General features: G+C 40.0%; 1 protein-coding gene across 1 annotated transcript in view; it reads right to left on the bottom strand.

The window, feature by feature from the left end:
- Positions 1 to 24,281, bottom strand: part of MTTP (microsomal triglyceride transfer protein) — a 101,915-nt gene that overhangs the window by 12,240 nt on the left and 65,394 nt on the right. Inside the window, exons 9-15 of the mRNA XM_082253218.1 lie at positions 23,351 to 23,519; positions 18,738 to 18,845; positions 17,723 to 17,935; positions 7,969 to 8,180; positions 5,994 to 6,091; positions 4,914 to 5,035; positions 2,833 to 3,060 (exon numbers count right to left, since the gene is read on the bottom strand). Coding sequence (XP_082109344.1) covers positions 2,833 to 3,060; positions 4,914 to 5,035; positions 5,994 to 6,091; positions 7,969 to 8,180; positions 17,723 to 17,935; positions 18,738 to 18,845; positions 23,351 to 23,519 — 1,150 coding nt within the window. The remainder of the gene's footprint in view (positions 1 to 2,832; positions 3,061 to 4,913; positions 5,036 to 5,993; positions 6,092 to 7,968; positions 8,181 to 17,722; positions 17,936 to 18,737; positions 18,846 to 23,350; positions 23,520 to 24,281) is intronic.

Below are 24,281 nucleotides of genomic sequence, written 5' to 3'. Positions count from 1 at the left end.
TTAAACAGGTTATGGCTTGCTAAGTTTTGCTAAAATATATATAGCATTTACACGTCAAAAGCTAATCTTTATTAAAAGTGTATACTTTGCTGGACCCAATAACTCCATGTTATAATTAGGGACAAGGTTCAGGTTTGCTACCAAAGTTTGAGGCAAATCTTGCACGTTCAAGATTTGCAGATTGGAAAAATGTTTTTAAACCATAATGTACTGCATGTTTTTTAACCTATGTCCAGCCAGCTTAGAAGGGGCCTTTTGGTTAAGCACTTCACTTTAAAAAGTTGAGGGGGTTGCCATAGTAGTGCAATGGAACCTATTGTAGGGAAAGCATAGGTAAAGCTGACAAATATCATCAGACAGGAAACTCTCCTTTAATTCTGATTGCTATTTCTTACAAATCAATTCATTTTTTTTTTTTTTTTGTATTTTATTTATTGCTTTATTTTGAAGTTTATTTGAGGTAATTTTATTTTGTAGTTGATTTCACAAAATGGGCTTTTGTTTTAGGGGTGGTATTTTTGGGTTTATTAATTGTGGAGGTGGGGGTATATTTTTATGCTAATTGGAGCTGCCTTCTGTCAGCAACATGCTGCTAGGCTTGACAGAAAAAAAAAGTGAGGTGCAAGAACAGTGTGCAGTTAAACCACCTAATATTATATAATTTTACATTACTGCACCCCTTATCCCCATAAAATAAATTAAAGGCATACTGCTGGCCAGTTTTACACTGTTGTGTCTTAATGCTTGCAGTAAAACCCCAGCCTGTGCTGTTTTCTCTAGTATATTTGGGCCTAGCTTTGCTTCTTAAAGTTGTCCTTCTGATGGCCAATTTACACTACTTTATTATCTTATTATTGTAGTAAAATACTAGCCTGTATTTCTTGTCTATAGTACATTTTGGCCTTTGATCACTGATTAGAAATATCCTGCTACTTGCCAATTGTACAGTACACTGCTGTATCCTATGTTGTATATTAATTCTTCTGGTTGCTGTATGCAGAGCCAAACTATTAGCAAAAAGAAAAAATCAATTCCACAGTCAGCTCAGTGTATGTTGTGAAAATTGTATTGTATCCCCCAAGCATGTTATTTTAAAGATATGTTTATTTTTAATGTTGCCCTTGAAGCTGTATAAAAAAACCTCTTTGCTTTATGCTATCTTTTTTCTTTTTACATTGATATATTATCCCCATGACAATGCCCAGCTTTCCATACCTTTTTTGACAGGTGTTTGCCTATTAGCCCTAGAAATGATAAGAATTTAACAACAGGATTTGCCTCCTATAGACTTTAGTGAATTTTACAAACTTTGCACAAGACTGGCCAAACACTTAGCAAATTAAACCCAGGCAAATTTGCCAATTAATAGCTATGAATGATTCATCAACATGTAGTACTCAATGAACTGAATGAGCCACCTAGTACTTATATGTTAGACTGGACAGACCCCTAGCAGGCCAAAGTTTAAGTGCACACAGTAAGCAAAAGTTGCCTATCTCAGACCTATAGTTAGTAAAGCTTTGCCCTAACTGTCCCCACCCCTAGACCTGCAGGAAGGTGGTGTTTACAATGGAGCCAGTGGGCAGTTTTTTCCACACCTGATAAAATGTAATCAGAACTTGAAGGCTGTGTTAAAGAAATATTGCCCTACAGTATGCCCCTACTGGAGGCTTAATGTTGTCCATGCATGGCTCCAATTTTGGCCGATTCCTGCTAAATCCAAATTTGAGCCTTGAGTGACCATTGATATCTAAAAAAAATGAAGAATCTGGGTGGAAAGTTGTCTCCAAGGAGATGTAGTCAATGTTTGGATATTCCAACAGCCATAATTTTAAGCCTTGTTGAACATTTTATTTTCCACACTGCCTAATTCTGTATGCTGAGCTGTATATTTCCTTTTTTGCATTGTTTCACTCTGTGTGGCATGCTATCTATTTTACACTACCTCATTCTGTACTCAGTGCTGTGCACAGATTTTTACCTACTGTATTACCAGCGCCACATCCTTTTTAGTCCCTCATTCAATGCCATGGCAATTGGGGGCTTGTACAATAGTGTTTCTTTCTTCTGTTGGGTGGCCCTTAAAAATTTTGCTATGGGGCCCTAGGATTCTAAATATATGCATCTGAGCCTCTACCTTTTGTTTTTTCTCTAGCCAGTCCGGCAATATTCACAAGCAGCAAAGGGAACACACAGCAGTCAAGTCCCATGATGTCCCTGCACACTTTCTAGGTCCATGTGAAATTGATATGGCACCCCCAGATTCGTGCATTTTCATTGAGAAAAGGAGTGGGATCCTAGCAGCAGAAGACAATCTTGTTCACACATTAAGGGTAGAAAAGGGAAAAGTGGGGGGATTCATTGGAGTTTGGAATCTTCGCACTGGGCACTGGATGACCTTGTCCTAGCACTAGATTCAGCACCAAAAACTCTTTTATGGAATAGAAAACTAGTGTGGCTGCTGTGGGCTGCTTAATAAAATAACTAAGGTAATAATCATAATAATACAAAAAATCCCACCTCAAATATATTTGACAGACTTCAGGTCAAGGTTGCTGGAGTGGTGATATGCAATACTGTGAGGTGTTGTGTGAGCTGTGAGACGTTGAGTGAAAATACGTATGCTTGCAAAACTTAGGCATGTGTGAAGGGGGATAGCATTATGGAATGCAGCATGAGATGACATTTAGTAAGTGCTGGAAATGTATACTTAATCATCAGTTTGTAGTGTAGCGGGTATAGAAATAACACATATGTACTATAATTTCTTTCACACTTAGGACTTAGACATATACACAAAATTAAGTAATGCAAACTTGTGTGCATTATTACCTCAGAATGGTCTGTTAGAAGCACCAGTCCTTTCACTACATTTATTGGGTCACCAGTTGCTGAAAACATTTTTGACATTAAATCACTATAACCCTGGAAAAAGGTTACAGGACGAAGCTGGACATCAAACAGGATGGCTGACATTCCAGCAAATGACTCCAAGTCTTCCTCTCCTTCATCAGCAGTTGCAGCTATTAGCGATTCAAGTCCTTGTGCTTCAATAACCACCTATAATAAACATAGTATTGGGCTGAAAAATATTACAGTAGTATTTGATTTAGGATTGACTAAAAGTGCTGAATGCTCTATCCCAATCCTGCATGCTCGTTACAGTGAACACATAAAGTCATTTACGTGGCTTGTTTCTAGTGCATATATGAAGAACATGCATGTGGTTTCAGCAGCTAAGTGGATAACATCCTGAATATAAGAATTCCTATATCCCACTACTGTCAAAGACGTTCATAATATTATTTAAATCCCGAGCCTTTAATATGATACCCTGTATCCCTTTACTAAAGGGCTAGACCGACCACAACTGGTATTTCAAAATTCCCACAGATGCTAAAGAGGTAAACCACCTGATAATATTGTACTGCATATCTCTCTACAACTCTGTAAGTATGATCTCTGCATGTGGTCTTGGTCTGCATACCTGCTCTGGTCATTATGAGGATGCCACAGTCTCCGTGTTGGATGTTTTATGTATTTTATGTTCAAGAAAATGCCATAGAAGTGTCTGGAATCAACAACAGAGGGTATAAACCCCACCCAAAAAAAAAAAAACAGAGTGGGCAGGAGGAGAGTCAGCAATTATTGTAGGAGATCTTGCTGCTGAAGTACCCACGATATATAACAAATAAGGCATGGACTCAGACCAATATGTTTAATCTATAATTAAAATATCACTTTTGTGAGGACGGTACACAGTCCTATGAATATTAAGAAACATACCTAATATACTTGGTCCAGAGAATGTACAGGGGCTTATGCATTCTGAAGGAGTTGTAATCAATTACTTATTACACCTTGCTTTATGATGTAGGTAGCATGCAAGAAGCATGACGCAAGAAGGTAAGTAAGGTGGATTCATAAAAACTAGAGAAAAGATACTGAGCACAAAAGTAGATATGTTGACCATAACAACCAGACAGAATTCTTGTTTAATTTTCCCTTATGAAATTGGTTACACCTAACTGACTGCTATTAACAACAGCCCTACTTCCAGTCTTATTTTCTTTTCTCCAATTTTAATAAATCAGCCCCAATGCATATTTATGTTCTGTGAGCCACTTTGGGATACAGTATATTAGAACTTTCTTTTCTACCAGCTTTTTTACTTTTTTTTTTTAGTTGCTTTTGTAGCGTTAAGGAAACATTTATACAAATTAAAGTACCCACAATATGTAAATATCAGTAAATACACAGGAAAGGGTCTTGATCAATTCTTGGACCACAATTCTCTTTATCCTAGCATTGCCTATGTATTGTTATGATAGACTTGTTCGCCTGACAAGTCGCGGTGGGTCGCCTGCCATAGATTAGCCCAGGACCCGTTCTAATAGGAGCGACACAAGTCGCTCTGACTTAGAAAAAGGGTCCTGTACTACTTTGGGGCGACCTGGAGGCGACCTGCATAGACTTCAATGATATGAAGTCCGTGAATGTCGCGCCGAGGTCGCGGTGCACGCTGTGCACCGCAACTTCACAGGTCACCCCAGCAAGTAGCGTCGCCCCTATGTGAAGGGGTCTCAAAGGTCCACTGTGTACAGAATAATAATAATAATAATTGTACAGTAAAAACAGGATAAATAAAGAAAAAAGCAAGGAAAGACATCAATTATATTACAGGTGCATTTCCCTCTGCTATGCTACTGTTACACATGCAGTTCTCAATGTCCTGGGATGCATTTCAGCTGTTGAAGTGCTAATACAGCATGAAATATAACATGTCAGACAACACATCTTGAAGGAAGTTCTCAGTCTTCAGGACAAGGCTTAAAGGACACCGCACAGAATCAGCAAGCATACTTACCAGGCTATTTGTAGTTGATAATTAAATTGTCTATGCTCCTAATTACCTGAATGGCATGTAGCTCTGTATTTTTGGAATAGACAAAGGTATCCATGTTGCTTCTTCTTAGGATGCCTGAACCAGAGTAGAGGATGTCAAGACTATATGTTGCTGATGAGTCAGGGCCACCTGAATTAATAAGAATATTCATTTAGAAGCTATCAAAATTCAAAGTTATTTAGGAAATTTAAAATAACATATTCCATATAGATATACACTATATTGTCATCCCAATCTTAGTCTGTAGGGTTCAATATTGAGTTGGCCCACCCTTTGCAGCTATAACAGCTTCAACTCTTCTGGGAAGGCTGTCCACAAGGTTTAGGAGTGTAACCTCGGGAATGTTTGACCATTCTTCCAGAAGCGCATTTGTGAGGTCAAGCATTGATATTGGATTAGAAGGCCTGGCTCGCAGTCCCTGCTCTAATTTATGTCAAAGGTGTTGAGGACAGGACTCTGTGCAGGCCAGCCAAGTTCGTTCACCCAAGAACTCGCTCATCCGTGTCTTTATGGATCTTGCTTTGTGCACTGGTCCAAATTATTTGGTGGAGGGGGGATTATGGTGTGGGGTTCTTTTTTAGGGATTGGGCTTGGCCTCTTAGTTCCAGTGAAGGTCACCCTTAAGGTGTCAGCATACCAAGACATTTTGGACAATTTTATGCTCCCAACTTTGTGGAAACAGTTTGGGGATGGCCCCTTTCTGTTCCCACATGACTGCGCACCAGTGTACAAAGCAAGGTCCATAAAGACATGGATGAGCATGTTTGGGGTGGTGTCTGTTTTCTTTTTTGCAGACTGTTTTTATTTTATTTTCACCTGGTGATCCTGCCAGTAACACACATCCTACCCTACGGTGACAACACCCACTGTACAGTATCTATGGAGAAGCAGCATCGTCACCCTAGGACAGTAAGTGTGTTGCCAGTTCACTACAGGAAGTTAGGAGCTTATTGGATTTCTTCCAGGATCAAAATATATTGTTTTCTTCTCAGTGGGGGAAATGTACATGTAATAGGGAGATGTGCTGATTTTTTTGCCAATGCACACAGTTTTAAAAAAAGACATTAAAGTTAAAAATGACACATACGTGTTATATATCCAGAATAGGCAGATGAGGAGCCAGGCTTTGAGAAGCGATCATAATTATGAATTTTCATATCCTTTAAAACTTCACGAATAAGCTTGCTAAAAGCAAAAAATAAGTCAGCTCAGAATGTACAAGCAATTCCATTATATAAAAAAAAAGAAACTTTAAACATCCTTCAAATGATTAGGCTTCACAGCATTTCATGTTTTTCTTTGATTGGTCTATTTGTAATTCATCCAACTTCAAAGTGTCACCCCTTCAAGATGGGGTTACTGGACCAGAATAAAGTATATAAAACTCAAAGATTGTACCAATGTAACTAAAAATTATCCAGGAATCTAGATAAGGAAGCACAGACTTTTATAACCCAAACTTGTGGTTCTACAGTCCTTGTTAAAGAACAAAATTATAACAGTATAAAAGCCAGGCCAGTTCACACCAGTATGCGCCTTTCCTGCAACACAGGGAACACCTTGCCCTTGCGATCTGCATGTGGGTGGCAATGTATTGTTAATGGCACACCAAACGCACATGGCAATGCATTTGCAGGCACCATATTGCATGGTACCACGGTAACATATGGTTTGGTGCGGTGCGTTTTGAAAAAGTAGTGCGAACACTTAATGTTTTTTTATTTGCAGAGAGAAACACCTTTTGAATCTGTTTCTGTTATCTTGCACTATATAATTGTCCATTTTTCTTATCGTTCCTAATAAAATTCAAGTGAAAGAAAAAAAAATAAAGAAAAAGGACAACTTTTTCCATGGCCCAGTGCATTTTTCAGCCCATTCGAATGGGCTGTCATAATGCACCGCACCAGCGTGAACCGACCATAGGTCAATGATGGGGTTTATAATCACTTCACAAAATACGCCAACCCTATCCAGGCTTACTTAAAGTTTATGTAATCCCTAAAAATAAAGCATCTTATTTGATTCCTTTTGATCCAGTACATTCACCAATGAAAAAATGACAACATTTTGTTTTATCTGTTCAGTTGAGGCAAACACATGTTAATCTTCACAGAAATTCATAGCTGTACCACGTCTTGTGGAAATTTTTTGTGTCTTAATGAGATTAACTCCTTCACGCCTAAGGGTAAACAAATCTTAATGCCTAAGTACAATTTTGGCATGTGTTAGTAAATCTATACAGATCATCACAACTACTTTGTGCATCCAGGTGAATTATAACTTGTTTTTACATGACAAATTGGGCTTTCATTTGGTGGTAAATAGTAATAAATATCTCCTGATTTTTTTATATTATCAAATGAAAACTGTAATATTGTATCTTTCTCCTCCATTCACAGAGAGAGAAACACAGAGACGGGCTTCACAATGACTAATCACTGTGATAGCCAATCAGAGGCTATCACAGCAATCAGGTAACCTGAAACTAGGATTTTCTAGGGCTCTCGGTAAGACCCTGGCCTCTGTGCTGGGAGTTCGCTGTGCAGCACGCTCTAAGCACAAATAAAGATACGCAGCTATGCAGCCCCACAAAAAAAAATCGCAGTCCATACTGCATACTGTTAGCATCAAGGGGTTAACTATCTCTCCCAGTTCTTACCTTAGGACTACAGAACAATGAGTCTTTATGTTGTGGAAACTAGGACAGGGGGACAGTTTGAGTAGTTTAGCAAAAGACAATGGGGCAGAGCTGACACCATTCAGTCCACAACCTATGTGTTGTCAGAGTGAGTTGTGTTGTCAGTCCATAACAGCACTTAGTAGCTGTGCATTTCTGTCATATCAACAGGTATATTTCTGTATTTGCACAATCTTTAAAGGGATATAAAATAGGAAAATGTGCATGTATTGCAAAGATGTATTGCATAGTTTTTTTTTTTTTTTAAATTTGTCTCTGACATACAATTTTTTAAAGCAGTACAAAATGCAATAATCCATAGCAACTAAGCCAGAATATTCATCATGTTAGCATTAATCCACTACTTCCCTGTGGTCTTTTATACCTGGCAGGCATCTGGAAATGAAGGATATCTTGGAACACAGAGAGCATGTATTTGTTCATCTCTAGCGGAAGTTGGCCAATAGAAAGAAGCAGGTTTTTTACTTCCATGTATGTAGGGTTGCTGTTCAGTATTATAATTGCTGCAGATGTCCTCACTGTCTTTTCATGTATTCTATAATTCTGGTGGTAGATGCGATTCATTACTTTTTTTACCTAATTTTGAAAAAGAAAATATGTGCAATAGATAAGAATGTAGTAGCTGTTTCATACACTTAAATACGATTTATACTGTGTACACTGTGCTCAAAAAGGCAAGCAGAGGGCAATGAACTAGTCACCAGTGTTGCCTGGGGTCTCCCTGTAGCTGAATCTTTTCCTCTTTATTGCCTTATTATGCCTTGTTCCACACCATGTCTCCTTGTGAAAGCAACAATCTTGTGAGCAGAGGGCTTTACTTTTTCATTCCTTTCTCATGATTGGTGATCTAATGACTGGTGGGGTAATATTTAAGAACATCAGAGAAGGTGGATGAAACACAACTTCAAGAAATGGAAGAGCAGAAGCAAGGGCATCCTTATCATGCAAGTCCTCAGGTACAGCTTCCTCACTAGCTAGATATTTAAGAACATAAGGTAAGGTAGAGGAAGTACAAATCCAAGGAATAGGAGAGCAGAAGCAGGGACATCCTTATCATGCAGGTCCTCAGGCACAGCTTTCTCACTAGCTAGATATTTAAGAACATAAGGTAAGGTAGAGGAAGTACAAATCCAAGGAATTGGAGAGCAGAAGCAGGGACATCCTTGCCCTACTGGTTCTCAGGTACAGCTTTATCACCAGCAAGGAAAACAGTGACCAACGCAGTAGTGATACCACCAAATCACACTCCATATGTGTGAGACTAGAAGTCAGAGGCAGCTCTGCTGATATACAGCTATGAGGCTAAAGGCACAGAAAGGCATAGGCACAGGAAGAGCACTGCTATTTTCAATAGGAATTCAACGCAAAAGATAGATTTTTCATTGTATAGCTTAGGCACAAAAACATTTCTAGATGTTCCCTACTAGCAAATTTTTACTTTTAAGTTTAGGTCCAATATAAAAAAATATAATCTTCAACATTTCACTGTGTATTTGACATTTTGTTTCAATGTGCATTTGATGTTGTTTTTTGCCTTGTGCTATTGCTGCAGACTTATTTATTTTGATGTTAAATTATTTTATTGTATATCATATTGAAATTTTAAGTGATTTCTAACTTCACATTGTCGCTTTCTCTACATTTGAATATCAATAAAATGTTGCAGGTAAAGATGTATTAAAACAAATTCAACTGAATCTAAAGTTGTTTAAAATGAATAATGCTAGTAACTTTATTTTCATAAATGTCAGGTATCAACATAATCATGACATTCTTTAAATGACTAATTATAGATACACATAAACAACATTTAATAATAGAGAAAAAGGAACATTACATACAAATACACAGACTCTAAATTAATCGTGCTTCTTTTTCAATCATCACCAACCTCTGACCTTTAGTGGCAGTGCCTAAACACAGAATTAAACTATAAGGTCAACAAGAAAGCATGTATGCTAATAAACACTGTGCATATCCATATAAAAGGTAGATTGTATCTCTTATTTTTAAGCTGTAAAGTTACTTATTATGCTTAAATATACTATTTACATAATTTGTATCCATAAAATATCTAAATCTGCACACTACTGTATATACATGAAAAACCCAAATCACTAATTACCTCCTTATTCTCATTCCCCATCTATAGGTAAAATATCTATATATAGAATATATTGAACATCAAACCAAAGCTTTTGAAATTTCTAATGAAGTTCTGGTTCTGATGATTTAGAACATTGCAACAACATAGTAAGCATGATTAACGAGGACATATAGGCTTTTTTAAGTTTTTTTGCAGATATAAATGTGAAGAGTAGAAGCTAAATGTAAATAATCTTATCAAAGTGTGTCAATGTTTTAAAAGTCTTGTTTCTACATATAGCTTGTAATTATATGTATACATAAAGGCAGCCATATTTGCTCATAACATAGGCAGGGTCAGCTTCCCGCTGATCCTCTTATCTCACTGATAAGGTCTGTTTGAGTGCACAACAATAACTCTTAATAGCATAGTAAAAAAAAAAGGTACTTTTTTATATTATTAACATTCAGGATTGCCCCTTGAATGCTTGTGAAATGTTTTCCTTTCATGTTAGATCCCCTTTTTTATTGTTCTTTAAAAAGCCTCTTGACCAGACATGTCAAGCTCAAGTGAAACAGTGGGCTGACATGAGAAAACTATATCCCCAACGAAGCCACATTGGGGTTGATTTACTAAAAATGGAGAGTGCAAACTCTGGTGCAGCTCTGCATAGTAACCAATCAGCTTCCAGATTTTATTGTTAAACTGGTTGTAAAAGCAGTAGAATTTTTTTACCCTAATGCATTCTACACATTAAGATAAAAAGCCTCCTGTGTGCAGCAGCCTCTATAATACTTACCTTATGTCCATCTAGATCCAGCAATCTTGCAGGAGTGTCTCGGCTGCCCAGGACCCTCCTCGTTATTGGATGAGACAGCAGCGTGGCGCCATTAAGTCCCGCTGCTGTCAATCAAAGTCAGTCAGCCAAAGAGGAGAGGAAGGGTGTGGGGCCGGGCTGCTGCTTTGTGCCTGAATGGACACAGGGAGCTGCAGCTCGGCTTGGGTGCCACCATAGCTAGCTGCTTGGTATGGGGCCACTCAACAGGAGGGAGGGGCCAGGAGCACCGAAGAGGGACCTGAGAAGAGGAGGATCTGGGCAGCTCTGTGCAAAACCACTGCACACAGCAAGTAAGTATAATGTTTGTTTTTTTTAACTAAGAAAAAAAACGAGACTTAAGTATCACTTTTAATTAAACATTCTGAAGTTAGATGCTGATTGGCTATCGTGCAGAGCTGCACCAGATTTTGCACTCAGTTTTAGTAAATCTCCCCCATTATGTCTTTTAAGGAATGCACCTACTTAAGTCCACATACTTATTTTTGTTTTGTAAATTTATGGGAATAAAATAGCAAATACAAAAAAAATAATATAGTATATACAATTGCGACACAAGTCATATTATAATTGAATGTTATTAAAATTACCTTTCTTTTTCAATCTGCAGCTCTGTAATTTTTTGTAAAGTGCAATGCAATATGGCTACCTGGAGGTGTTCAGTACATGCCCTTGGATAGCGGATGACAGCCCAATGGAAGGCTTTGGCTACTGCGGCCGGGGACTGTTGTACGAGAAGCTGTCAGGGGACCCTAACTTTGGGAGGGATTTGGAGTGGCGGTTAGAGGAAATTATGGATTACAGAGAAAGGATTCTGAACATCTCAGAAGTGTTCTGGGCACTAGAAGATATGGAGTTTCTGGCTGTTCAGGAATGAGAGCTAGAGATCGCCTACAGACGGCTGCTAGACTCTGCTCATTTTTAATCAGAGTATAGCATCATGTCAATTAAACTCCTGGGATATTGATCTGGTCAGTTAAGTAGCAGAGGGGTTTGTTAATCAGTTTCAGCTGATTTGGTGGTAATGAAATGAACAACAGGTGCACTAGATTGGCAACAATGAGGTGACCTTCAAAGCAGGAATGGTTTTACAGGTGGAGGCAACTGAGAATTTTTTCCCTACCCATCTTTTCTGACTGTTTTTCACTAGTTTTGCATTTGGCTAGGGTCAGTGTCACTACTGGTAGCATGAGGCAATATCTGGACCCTATAGAGGTTGCACAGTCAGTCCAACTCCTCCAGGATGGCACATCAATACGTGCCATTGCGAGAAGATTTTCTTTGTCTCCCAGTCTCAAGAGCATGCAGGAGATTACAGAAGACAGGCAGTTACTCTAGGAGAGCTGGACAGGGCAGTAGAAGGTCCTTAACCCATCAGCAGGACCGGTATCTGCTCCTTTGTGCAAAGAGAAACATGATGAGCACTGCCAGAGCCCTACAAAATGACCTCCAGCAGGCCACTGGTGTGAATGTCAAGAATCAGAAACAGATTTCATGAAGGTGGCCTAAAGGGCCGATGGCCTCTAGTGGGCCCTGTGCTCACTGCCCGACACCGGGGAGCTCGATTGGCATTTGCCATTAAACACCAGAATTGGCAGGTCCGCCACTGGTGCCCTGTGCTTTTCACAGATGAGAGCAGGTTCACCGTGAGCACATGACAGACGTGAAAGGGTCTTGAGATGATGTGTGGAGGCAAATCCATGGAGGGACACACAGACCTCTGCAGGCTAGAAAATGGCAACCTGACTGCCATTAGGTATCGGGATGAAAAATTTAGACCCATTATCAGACCCTATTCTGGTGCAGTGGGTCATGGGTTCCTCCTGGTCTGGTGCATGACAATGGCCGGCCTCATGTGGCGAGAGTATGCAGCCAGTACCTGGAGGATGAAGGAATTGATAACATTGAATGGCCTCCCACACTCCCCTGACCTAAATCCAATAGAACACCTCTGGGACATTATGTTTCGGTGCATCCAACACCACTACGTTGCATATCAGTCTGTTCAGGAGCTCAGTGATATCCCAGTCCAGATCTGGGAGAACATACCATTCGTCATTTCATTAGGGGCGTGCACCGACGTTGTCAGGCATGAATACAAGCATGTGGGGGCCATACAAACTACCATTTTGAGTTTGTGCAATGAAATTTCAGCAAATTGGACTAGCCTGCTGCATCATTTTTTCACTTTGATTTTCAGGGTGTCCTTGAATTCAGCCCTCTGTAGGTTGATAATTTTCATTTCCAGTAAACGATGTGGCCTTCTTTCGTTCCTAACACATTACCCAATCCATATAGGTATAGATATCCAGCATGATTTTTTTCTGCATTGAGATCTGATGTGTTTTCAAAGTATTCCTTTATTTTTTTTAGCAGTGTAAGGACGAACTAGTTGGCATAAACATACCCTCCACCCTAGAGGACTTGATTTATTTGCATCCAAATCGATGTCCGCTTTCAGGAATGAGATCTGGCAAGGGCTGGTACACGTCATCCTCCAGTGGGTTGTTTAGCACCTGTTTCCCAGGAAGCTCTTGAACAACCCACCTCTGCAACTATGTTGGCATCTGAAGAACCTATGCATGTAGGGCAGACTCGCCTCACGCAACAAGAGCGATCGCATCGCCTGAAACTTGGCCTATGTCTTTTTGCGGACATAAAGGTCACACAGTAAAGTCTTGTCCTGTTTGCCCGGGAAAACTGTTAGGTCTAGGTCCCTCGGGGGGAGGTAATTTAGACCAGAATTCGGTCCCTTTCTCAAATTGCCTTACCTGTCTCCATTCATTGGGCCCTGAACTTATATCAAGTTTCTGCATATGTGGACTCTGGGGCAACTGGGAACTTCATTGAGCAGTCCCTGGCCACTGGGAACTGGGAATTGCTCTCCTTCCCTTGCCGACACCCCTCTCGGAATCTGCAGACGATGGCTCCACCTTGGTCTTAAGACCCCCACGGTTGCAAACTACCCAGATAACTTTGCATGGCGGTGTTCTTCATCGTGGAGAAATCTCCTTACCGATCCTTCCTAAGTCTTCTAGCACCATCATTCTTGGTGGACCGCCGTGGTTGCAAAAACCTATCTAGATTGGAACTCTGGTCAGATGTTGTCAAAAGGGTTGCAATGCCATCCGACCTATCTCCCTAAGGTGCTCCCACCACGCTCTGTACCTGTAGCTGAGGTCCCCAGATCTCCAATGCTCCCTCAACATTATCAGGCCTTTCAAGACACTTTTGTACGTAAAGCTGCTCCCCTGCTTACTCCTACTACAGGCCCCTTTCCAGTGCTGTCCACCTTTAGTTCCTTGCCCTTTTTGCTGCCTAAGTCATCATTCCCTTTACTTACTGTACAGCTCAAGGCTCCAACTAGGCTGCCATCTGGATGGGTGCAGGCCCCAACACCTGTGACCTCTGTACCATCTGAGATTGCAGCTTCGTGTACCCTGTCTGCTGAGGCCTCAGCACCCTTACTCCCTTCAGCTGCCGTGGTTTCCACATTAGTAGCTTCAGTCCCTACCCCAGGCTCCGGTTCAGCACAGCCTGTCATGCCCACTGTACAAATTAAACCCATAACTCCTATTCCCTTACCTTTGCTAACAGCTTCAACTCCCACTCCTGTGTCATCTCTGCCAGCATCCTCACCAGACCCTTCATCTTGGTTGCTGGTGTCTGCTCCAGCCCAAGTGCCCGACTTATATTTTCTCATTCTTGCTCCTTCAATGGCAGATGTTTCCAAGAACTTCAATCTGACAGCTTCCAGGTACAAAGTATCTGCAGACCATCATTGCCATGTAAGTCCCAAATCTCTACCTGGCGACAACATTTGCCGGTCTAATAAGAATATCCGTCTCTAAGTACCCTCTGTGAAATTTGCTCCTCGTGTCATTGGCCCCTTTACAGTCCCCTGCCAGGTCAATCCTGTTCCTGTCAAGCTCTGTTCCCCTTCATGTCTTCATCCTTCTCCAGCTGTCAATCGCACGGATCAATATGAAATCAATAAAATCTTGGATTCTAACTACTTCAGGGGGATGGCTTCTATATCTAATTGAATGGGAGGGATTTAATGAAAACCACATCCAATTCGCACATATGTGAACCCGGCCTTAGTACTCATAGGGGTCAGTTTTGGCTGAGGAGAATCAGTTGCTGTTAGGCAAAGGCTAGCGCACACAACATTAATTAGTGTGTCCACAATGAAAAGCCTTTGGTGTTTGGCCAAAGCTTATACCTCATGTGCTTCAAAGGAAGGAAGATCCTTCACTGCCTCCACTATGAAAATAATGCCCGAGTACTTTCCTTAATATCGTCAAGTTAATGAGGTTCTGCTTATGACTCCTTAACAGAGTCAGGGGGGAAAATATAATGCTTTTGGCCTCTGGAAACTGAAGGCTCTAAAAAGTGCTGAGATTTTTCCCAAAAGCATTCAGACATAGTGATAAAGAAATCCGCTGGACAGGCAGAATGGTGCGTGTCTAAGAGGGAGCCAGAGTCAGATAACGGGAGAAGTGTTGGAGACAAAATGGCAGTGGTTACTCAATAAAGTGAATAACACCCCAAAACCTCTGGCCACTAAACCACATGGAGTGCTATGACCTTCAGATCGTGCTATTTAAAGCAAGGATCCAGAATCCAACTACTGTGAAATCTTACCTAATCTACAATGCTGGGCCCAATATGAACCAACTTCACACATTGCACTTTGCAATGAGCTCCTAACGGATAATCCAGTGCTCAAAGCAAACATTACAGGCTGGCCCCACACAGACCAAGGGGTATAGGTCCAGAAACTACTAGGTAGTGCAAGACAGTAAGCAGCCAGATGTTGATAGAAGATTCAGGTGAAAAAAATTCAGTGGTTGAAAAAAGAAATACTTCTTCTGAGGAGAACAGTTCCATCACCTGGGGACACTGGTAGAAAACTAGAGCTTCACAGAATGTGTGAAGTTATATGATTGAGCTCTAGGGATGATCCTACCATTGTTTGCCAGTGTACAATCACCTGAGGTTTACAGCATATGACCCATTGCCTGTGAATAACAGTGCTGTGTCCTGTACTATATGTTTAAGTATTCTGTATACTGTACTTAAAATAGAACTAAACACTCCTATCCTTTACAGTCAAGGATGCTGCCATCTTAGCCTTTGTTTGATGTGCAGTTGCCATGGTGCTGCACATGTGATCAGTTATGACACCAGTAATTTGATAGCTTGGCAGTTCAATTAATTCATGTTATCATTCATGGCATGCCTTTAACCTTACTGTTTTAGAGAAAAGTTAAAGTGTTTGTTACCCCAACATTTCAAAATCCTGATTCGTGCCTGCTGTACCATATACTTGTATGAAAAAGTATCCTGTTCTCTTTGTATTGCTTCCTTTGTGTGAAATCCCTGGTGTTCTTGCCAGTCCTTCTGTTTTCTATTAAAAACTGACCACACTTAGCAGGAGAACACAATGTGGTCAGTTCTCTAGCTCTGCTGGGAACCCAGCCTGCTCTCCGCTAATGAGAAGACCTGTCTTATGCAGCTAAGAACAGAGGAAACAGTGGAAATGTGATCACTTATAAGAAAGGGAAAAAGAGGTATTTATATATTTTTTTAATCTATACACAAATGTTTTGCCTTTAATTTCTATTTCAAACTGAATGGGTTGTTTCTATTTATATTTCTTCTGTGTATGTAGGACCAAAGTAAAATGTGCGTTATCTTCAGCAAACCTTTGAAATGTTAGCTTTTTTTTTCTATTCTACACAAGAAAACAGTGTAAAGGGGAAAAGGTAGGTACACCCAGCAAATGCCAAAAAACAGGAGTTTTATTTTCCAAATGGAAAGAACATTAATAATCCCGAAATGCCTTCTCAACTAAACTACTAATGTAGTTGTACTTGCTATATGGAAATAAACCTTTTTTTTTTTTTTTTCATTATATTGGACTTAGAAGCTAGGCAAAACTGATGTGTCGGTAGCATACTGAAGGTAGATGCTGGCACAATCCCCTAGCCCCAGGCGATCTTACAATACAGCAGCATATATAATCTGTGTTTGTGGTTAAATTGTATTTTTTGGTTTTGGATGGAATAAGGATGGGATGGAATACCTGTTTAACTGCTATCCAGGGCTCAGATTTAACCACATTTTTGACAATGATTTTACTTCATAGGAAAATAGAGAACGATATATAACAGGGATAGAGACAGAAATAAAAATCTATTGTGGTTCTAGCTTCCCTAAAGCCCCGTACACACGTACCGATCGTCGGCCGAACGATCGGCCGTCTTTTGTCCAGGGCTGTCGTGTCTGTTGAAAACTGCAAAAGACTGCAAACGAATTTTGTCGGCCAACAACAGCCGACTGCAGAAGTGATGTCATGTGATGGTTAACTTTCCTTGTCTTTTTTCTTTTCTGAGCATGTCCAGTCTTGCAAATCTGCTGTCTGTCGGCCAAAATCTGTACTGACTGGTGAACAATCGGCCGTTCTGGTGTTGGCCAACAAAAATTTTAATGCTTGCACGACAGATTCTGTTCGGCCGAAAATGCGCTGTCGGCTGTCGGAAGCTTCATACTAACAAGCCTATAATCGGCCGATCGGTCCTAAAATAAGGGAAGGGTAAAGTCCACAGATGAAATCCAAGGAAAAGTGCACAGTGCCTTGTCTTAATCCAAAATGAGGTGCTCTCACTCAGTGCAAATAGTCTCCACCAGTGATACTATCCTCTCACCTGAGGGCTGTGAAAAAACAGCCTTGAACAACAATCAGCACAGCAGCGTCTCCACATTAGTATCACTGGTGGAGACTATTTGCACTGAGTGAGAGCACCTAATTTTGGATTAAGACAAGGCACTGTGCACTTTTCCCTGGATTTCATCTATGGACTTTACCCTTCCCTTATTTTAGGATTTTAGATTTTTCAGCGATTCTGTTATATGGACTTTTATGTGATTTTAGTGATTTTACTTATCCTTATTGATCATTTTAGCGCTGCACTATTATTTTTCTGAAGCAATAAAAACATGACACCACTTTACTCAAAATGAAGAAAATGTTTTGGCTGGACATACACTTTAAAGTGAATTTCTGATAAGTTGTTGTGGAATACTGCCATTTGTTCCTTGTTATTATAGGATTTTTGTTGTTTTTATTCTTGATTATCTGTATGTCATGTGTAAATTGCAAATGTTAAGAATGTCTACATAGTGATTTACCTCATCAGTGATGAATGAGATGTCAACATTTTGAAGAGCGCTGATCGCAATGCTGCTGACAGGCCCCTCCCCAGATTCGGAATATTTTAGCAGCATTGGAATCCCTTCCGGCAGATTGGCATTTTTCAGGGCTAAAAGATGTGCTTTCACATCAGAAGGTTTGTCTGCCTTTTGTAAACCATTTAAGATTAACTGCTTGGCTTCCTGAACTGCCTGTAATCAAAACAATACAGATTAGATCATTGAAAATGCACTTTATAGGGCAGAATTCATATTCATTGTCAACTATTTAAACGTTATTATTTATAATTGTTCTTATTTTTCATATGATAGAACAAACTTAATTCCACAAAATCTCTGACATATGACAGATTGCGCATATTCATGGTTTGACAGTGCTAACTACTTTTCCGTTTCCTAAAACATCCGGTTTGGCAAAATTACGATTGTCTTTATTACTTAATGTAAATACATCAAAATAAGTGCAGAACATGTATTACCTATGTGCAAACTATTTTACCTGCCAAAGCAGTCTCCTGATCCATGCACCCAGCCTGATAGCATAGTCAGGCTGGTCAACTTATTTTATTTCACACTGCAAAAAAAACTGCTTTGTCGCCATTTTATTTCCTGCATACTAAATATAAAAAGAAAGAGTATAGTAACACTGAAGAAGTTGCCGCTCTTTTTAGTTCTCTTTTTAGTAGTGTAGTAGCAGACAACCCTATGCAATGCAGTAGAAGCTGACTGACTTTCTCTCACCTATATGATTACAGGAAGGTGATAAAAAGAGGGATTTGGGTACTTATAATTAGAAGATTTATAGCTATTTTCAAGTAATACATAACTGAATGAAATAGTGTGTGTGTGCATTCCATTGATTATCACAACCTATGCTTTAACCTGTATTCTAATCTGTATTCCTGTACCTTGGCTACTTTATTGCAGTTATACAGAAAATGAAGCAATCAATCAGAATCTAAACATGAATGCGTAAAAATAGTAAAATAATTACCGGTAGTTGAGAGCCTTTAGCTTTGGTCAGTTTTTTGACAAGAGCACCAATAATAATAATGACAGTTTCTTTAATCTCCTCATTTGCAATTTTTCCTTTGTATCTATCCTAGAGAATTAAACAGAAAAAAAAATGTAAAATCAGTAGATCACTTTAACCACTTTCCACGCAGTGTAATAATATGAAGGATAACAATTTTTGGCCTTGAGGTTATTTAAAGATGAACTTCAGTTATGATCTTAATGGCATAGTTACAGTACAATGATCTGGCTTGGACCAATGTAAGTATGCTTATCTCAAACCTGAGGGAGATCTTTGAAATTGCAAATCACTGTGGTAATTGGCACTACTACAAAGATCACCGTAATCTTCTGGGTCCTGTCGAACTACTGACCCACTGCATGCTCACCACAGTGGGTCATAGGGTATTTTGACACCTAGGCCAGATCATATATTAACACCTACCTGCTGTATATGACTAAATTGGTTTCAGTAATTAAATGATTAATAAGAACAACAAAAAAGAAATGCAGACAGTGAAAATGATGGTGTGTTCTAACATTAGGGTTTAATGTAGATGTAACCCCTTACATTGGTAGTCAGTGGAAATTGGTTGAGAAAGTCTATGGTACATATTTGAATAGCACTTTCATTTGATTAGTTTGACTCGCTACACCCATTGCTAGGGTAGGACATTGCAGTATGATACAATGTTGATGAAATATAGACATCTTAACTTGATATATAGGAATGGGCGAACGGTTTGATCCGAGCATGAGTTCGGGCCAAACATTTGCCTGTTCCGTCATTCACCAAACGTCACCAAAAAGCTTTTGTTTTGTGCAAAGCTTTGGCTATGTCACCCAATGGCACCGCCCCCTTCTGAGGTCACAGGCCCAGCATGTACCAGTCTGTGACATCAGAAGGGGGCAGTGCCACCAGGTGACATAGCCAGGTGGCCCGACCTGTACCTATATAAGAAATGTCAAAGCGCAGAGCAGGCATTCTGCGGGACGCCAAATTGAGGGACCTTTTTGTTTTCATTTTTTAATAAAGGAATTTTCAAAAACTTTTCTCTTGCTTTTATCACTTTTTGACACCTTTTTGGTGAATGGGTAGGAGTACTACGATGTAACCAATACTCTTCAACATAGGGGGGGTCGGGATCTAGGGGCCCCCTTGTTAAAGGGGTCTTCCAGATTCTGCTAAGCCCCCAGCCCGCAGAACCCCACAACCACCCCCCATGATTGTTGGGATGAGGCCCTTGTCCCCATCAACATGGGGACAAGGTGCTTTGAGCTGGTGGGAACAGAGCTCCCCTGCTCTAAAGCACGCACTCCCCCATGTTGAGGGCATGCAGCTTGGTATGGTTCGGGGGGGGGGGGCGCTCGCTCGTCCCCCCACTTTCTTGACCCACTGGGCTGTATGCCCAGATAAGGGTCTGATTTTTTTCTTCAGAAATGCCATTTTTCCTGCTGCATGTTTTATGCATGCTACAGATGTGCCACTTTTTTTACAGGCAGACTAAAGGGACTCCTAGGCACTAAATGTAAAATAAATTTCCTTTTTTATTGTTGCACTTTAAGCATAATAAAACACACTGCTCCTGAAAAAATGATTGTTAAAAAAAATAAAATAAAAAAAAGGTATTGATACATGTCCCCCCAGCAGTACCCAGAACCCTGTACCCAGAACCCTGTACCCCTTTTATGGCCAATTACTTGCATATAAGCCTTTAAAATGGGCACTTTTGATTTTTCCTGTTCGGCTCCTATGGGGTTCGCCGTTCTGGTTAGAACATTTCCCCTGTTCGGGAGTTCTGCTGCGAACTGAACAGGGAGGTGTTCGGCCCATGTCTATTGATATATGATGGCACCATTCTTTTTCATCTTAGCATCAATTTGTATTTTATTATTGAGCAATGCTGAGAGTGTCTGTCATGGGCTATATTATCTGATATCATTAGACACTTGTGTTTTAGCATGGCCTGTTATATTAGGATATATACATAGCATTGTCTATAAAGGGATTCCTAGTCAAAGGCAAAATGAATGTGTTGTCAGAAAATTATCTATTTGTGGCTTATGACATCTTCATGGAGAAATTTGCCAGCATATGGCCTAGAGGCATGATTGAATGGAATAATGGGAATTATTGAATGGAATGCATGATAAGTTAGCAGCTGTAACCTACTGCTGAATAGTTAAGGCAGTGTTGTCTTAAAGCCCTCTACGGAATATTGCTTGTAAGGACTGGTAGCTAAACTAAATAAAAATAAGTCACTAAAAAACTATTTCGTATCTGAACTGAAGTTCAGGATTGAAAGATGCTCTATTAATGCCTGGGATTGGAGCGCACGGCATTCAGGTTATCTTTAGCCTGCTTTAGACATAAAGAAATAAAGTTACTAACAGAAATCAGAAAGCTATAAAATCAACTCTCTGCTATTTTAAGGATTATATATCTCTTAATTTTTTTATATTTATTAAATTCCCCAGGGGGCAAGTGCATACGAGGTGGTATCAAAAAGTTTCTAGACTAGCTCTGTTTACAAGAAAGAACTTTATTTATCTATGTTTACACACAATCACCTTCAAAATAGTCCCCTTGCTTGGCAAGAGCCAGTTCAAACTACCGCCACCAGAAAGTCGCCCCATGAAGGAGCGACTTTTTAGTGTCAACTTTTTAGCGCGACTTTTTAGCGCGACTTTAGTGCGGCTTTGAAGAGACTTTTGAAGAGACTTTGAAGAGACTTTGAAGAGACTTAAATAATAGGCAACTTTGTCTGTGGGGAATGCCTGGGTAATCTTTTTCTTCTTCCTGGAAAGTCTGATCACACTCGCTTGAAAATAGATAAGGATCCGACTTAGAGGCGACTCCCATTGAAGTCAATGTGCACAAGTTGGATAGAGGTCGCCATGAAGTAGTACAGGAACCTTTTCTGAAGTCGGAGCGACTTCAGTAGTGCATATTAAGACGGCTCTCATTCATTTACATTGAATTTTTAATGACAAGCGACTTGGGGCGACTTGAGGTCACACAAGTCGCGTCCCAAGTCGGAGTGGTGTTAACCGGGTCTAATACAGCGTCGCCAGTGTTTTTTCTGGAATGTGCGCTGGAAGTCTTCTTTTCAAAGTGTGTCAAGCACCTTCTGTGATTCGCACTGGATCTCCACAATGGTTTCAAACTGACAACATTGGAGCTGGATCTCTAACTTATTGCAACATCCCTGTAAACTTGCCGAATCATGTCAAACATCTCTGTGACAGATTTGCCCAGTTTCATGCAGAATTTCACTTTTGCTCTTTGTTCTAACTTGCTATCCATGATGAAATAGCAGAAGTGGCAACGCACATGGTCAGAATAGCACCAGTTGCACAGCTCCCAATGTATACAGGATGATGTCTTTTGGCACACTGACTTATGAATGTCAGTGCTCTCTGTAACGGTGCGTGCAGCCTTGTGCTGCCATCTGTTGGCATGTTACAAAACTAGTCTCAAAACCTTTTGATACCACCTCATATTGCACGTTGTCCCTTTCTAATCTGTCCTACAAGTGCTAAGTGGCAGCATGGTCGGAACAGCTTCACTTCCCTCCTTCTGTCTGGCCATTCTGCTAGCAAGAAGATGAATATGTAATCAAGGCTGACTGATAGCTCTCAACTCTGGCAGCAGAAGCACTCTGGAGACACATCCCACCATTTAGCACATAAGGGAACTGGGTCTGCTCCAATTAACAAAAGATAATGATTAGTCAGTGCTGTAGCACAGTGTATGTTTACTAGTAGCAGGAGATCTATCACACAACCCTGTAGTTCTAACTGATTGTTTATTGCTGAAATTGTGAATGAACATTTGGTGTTGCAAAGCTGCTCACAGTGTGAATCTTAGAGAGGGGACAGTGACTACAGAACTGGTTGTAGTTCCCCCAAGGGAATGCCCATAAATTGGGGTTCAGCCTGGAGTGGAGCTACAGACAGCATTGACAGAAGTAAAGATGTGCTTTTAAGGGGAAGATAGAAAAATCTAATTTTTGTATGGGTACAATGGTTGACTATGTAAAATCAATAAAATGCACTGTTTTTGACTGAGATATTATCCTAAAAGTAATTAGATAACAGTTGCAATAAACAATGTGCAATAAGCAAAATCAAACAATAGTGAATGTTCAAATGGCAAAATGTCACTGGGTAAGTGAAACTCTTGTTGCCTGGAACCGTGTATTGAGTGAATTACATCAATATTTATTTTTTTGTGAATAAGTAGCCACGATCTGTTCACAAAAAATGACAAATAATAAATGGTGCAAAAAGTTCATAAATAGTCCAGCGCTACACAATTCAATGTGTTTAATGAAAAGATGATGCTCCAACTTTCCCACATACAAATACAACAAACTGTTTGTATTGCAGATGAAATAATCCACAATGAAAAGTGTTTCACCGCTGTGCTCTATAGGTGAAAATTGGCTTCTTTGATTTTACATATTTGCAGCTGAGCACACCTTTTTGTATTGTTTAGTTACAATGGCTGACGGAATACTACTTTTTTTGCACTATGCTTTTATGTAAAACTTATGTTAGTTGACACAATATAATATCAACTGAACTTACAAGCAGAGCTCTCAGCATACTTTCATCTGGATGCGAAGCCAGGCCACAGGCATATAAGAATCTCTCTTGTAACAAAGGTCTGCTTCCATTGCCAAAGTCCAAAAACTCCAAAATGGCCTTCAAAGATTCAGGAGTCTGAGCAAAAGTCACTGCATCAACCAGTTGAGGACTGCGGGGAAATAGATATTAATATTTTTTAGCTGGTCCACTGGAAAAGCATTCAATTTTGACACAAAGCTTCAAATCATATTTGGTACAGGTATTTATATAGCGCAAACTGTTTACACAGTGCTTTACATATATATATGTCTTTGGAGTATGGAAGGAAACCCACGCAAGCACAGGGAGAACATGTAAGCTCCATGCAGGTAGTGTTATGATATGCTAACCAGCTCATATGTTACTTGTTTTGTGTAATGTTGAAGCATTTTCTAATTTTATCCTGTCTCTAAAATGGAAATACTAAGGGTAATGGAGTATTCATATTAGACAACCAAAACATTTCAACAAGCTGTATACTTTTGATCCTTTAAATACTTTAGTGCAGTAAGTGTACTTAAAATCAGAGCCACTGGAGCACTAGGACTCATCCCAAATTGCACCCAATGTTGAAGCTACAGTACATACTTCTTCTGATTCAGCAGAAAATCTGGCATTTTGTGGGGGATTTACTAAAACTGGAGCATGCAAAATCTGATGCTACTCTGCACAGAAAGAAATCAGCTTCCAGTTTTTTTTTTGTCAACGCTTAATAGAACAAGCTGTAGTTAGAAGCTGACTGGCTACCATGCACAGCTCGACCAGATTCTGAGTGCTCCCTCTTTTCATACAGCCATAGGTGCACCACCACCTTTTTCTGCCATTCTTATGTTTTATTTTTGCATACCCTGAATGCCTTGGTGAGTATCCCTGGGGATACTCATGCTTCAGG

Source organism: Pelophylax lessonae, assembly GCF_965119305.1.
Source record: "Pelophylax lessonae genome assembly, chromosome: 1".
NCBI classification, from domain to species: Eukaryota; Metazoa; Chordata; class Amphibia; order Anura; family Ranidae; genus Pelophylax; species Pelophylax lessonae.
Note: the sequence above shows the minus strand (reverse complement) of the source record. Positions and strands in the feature narration are given on the sequence as shown.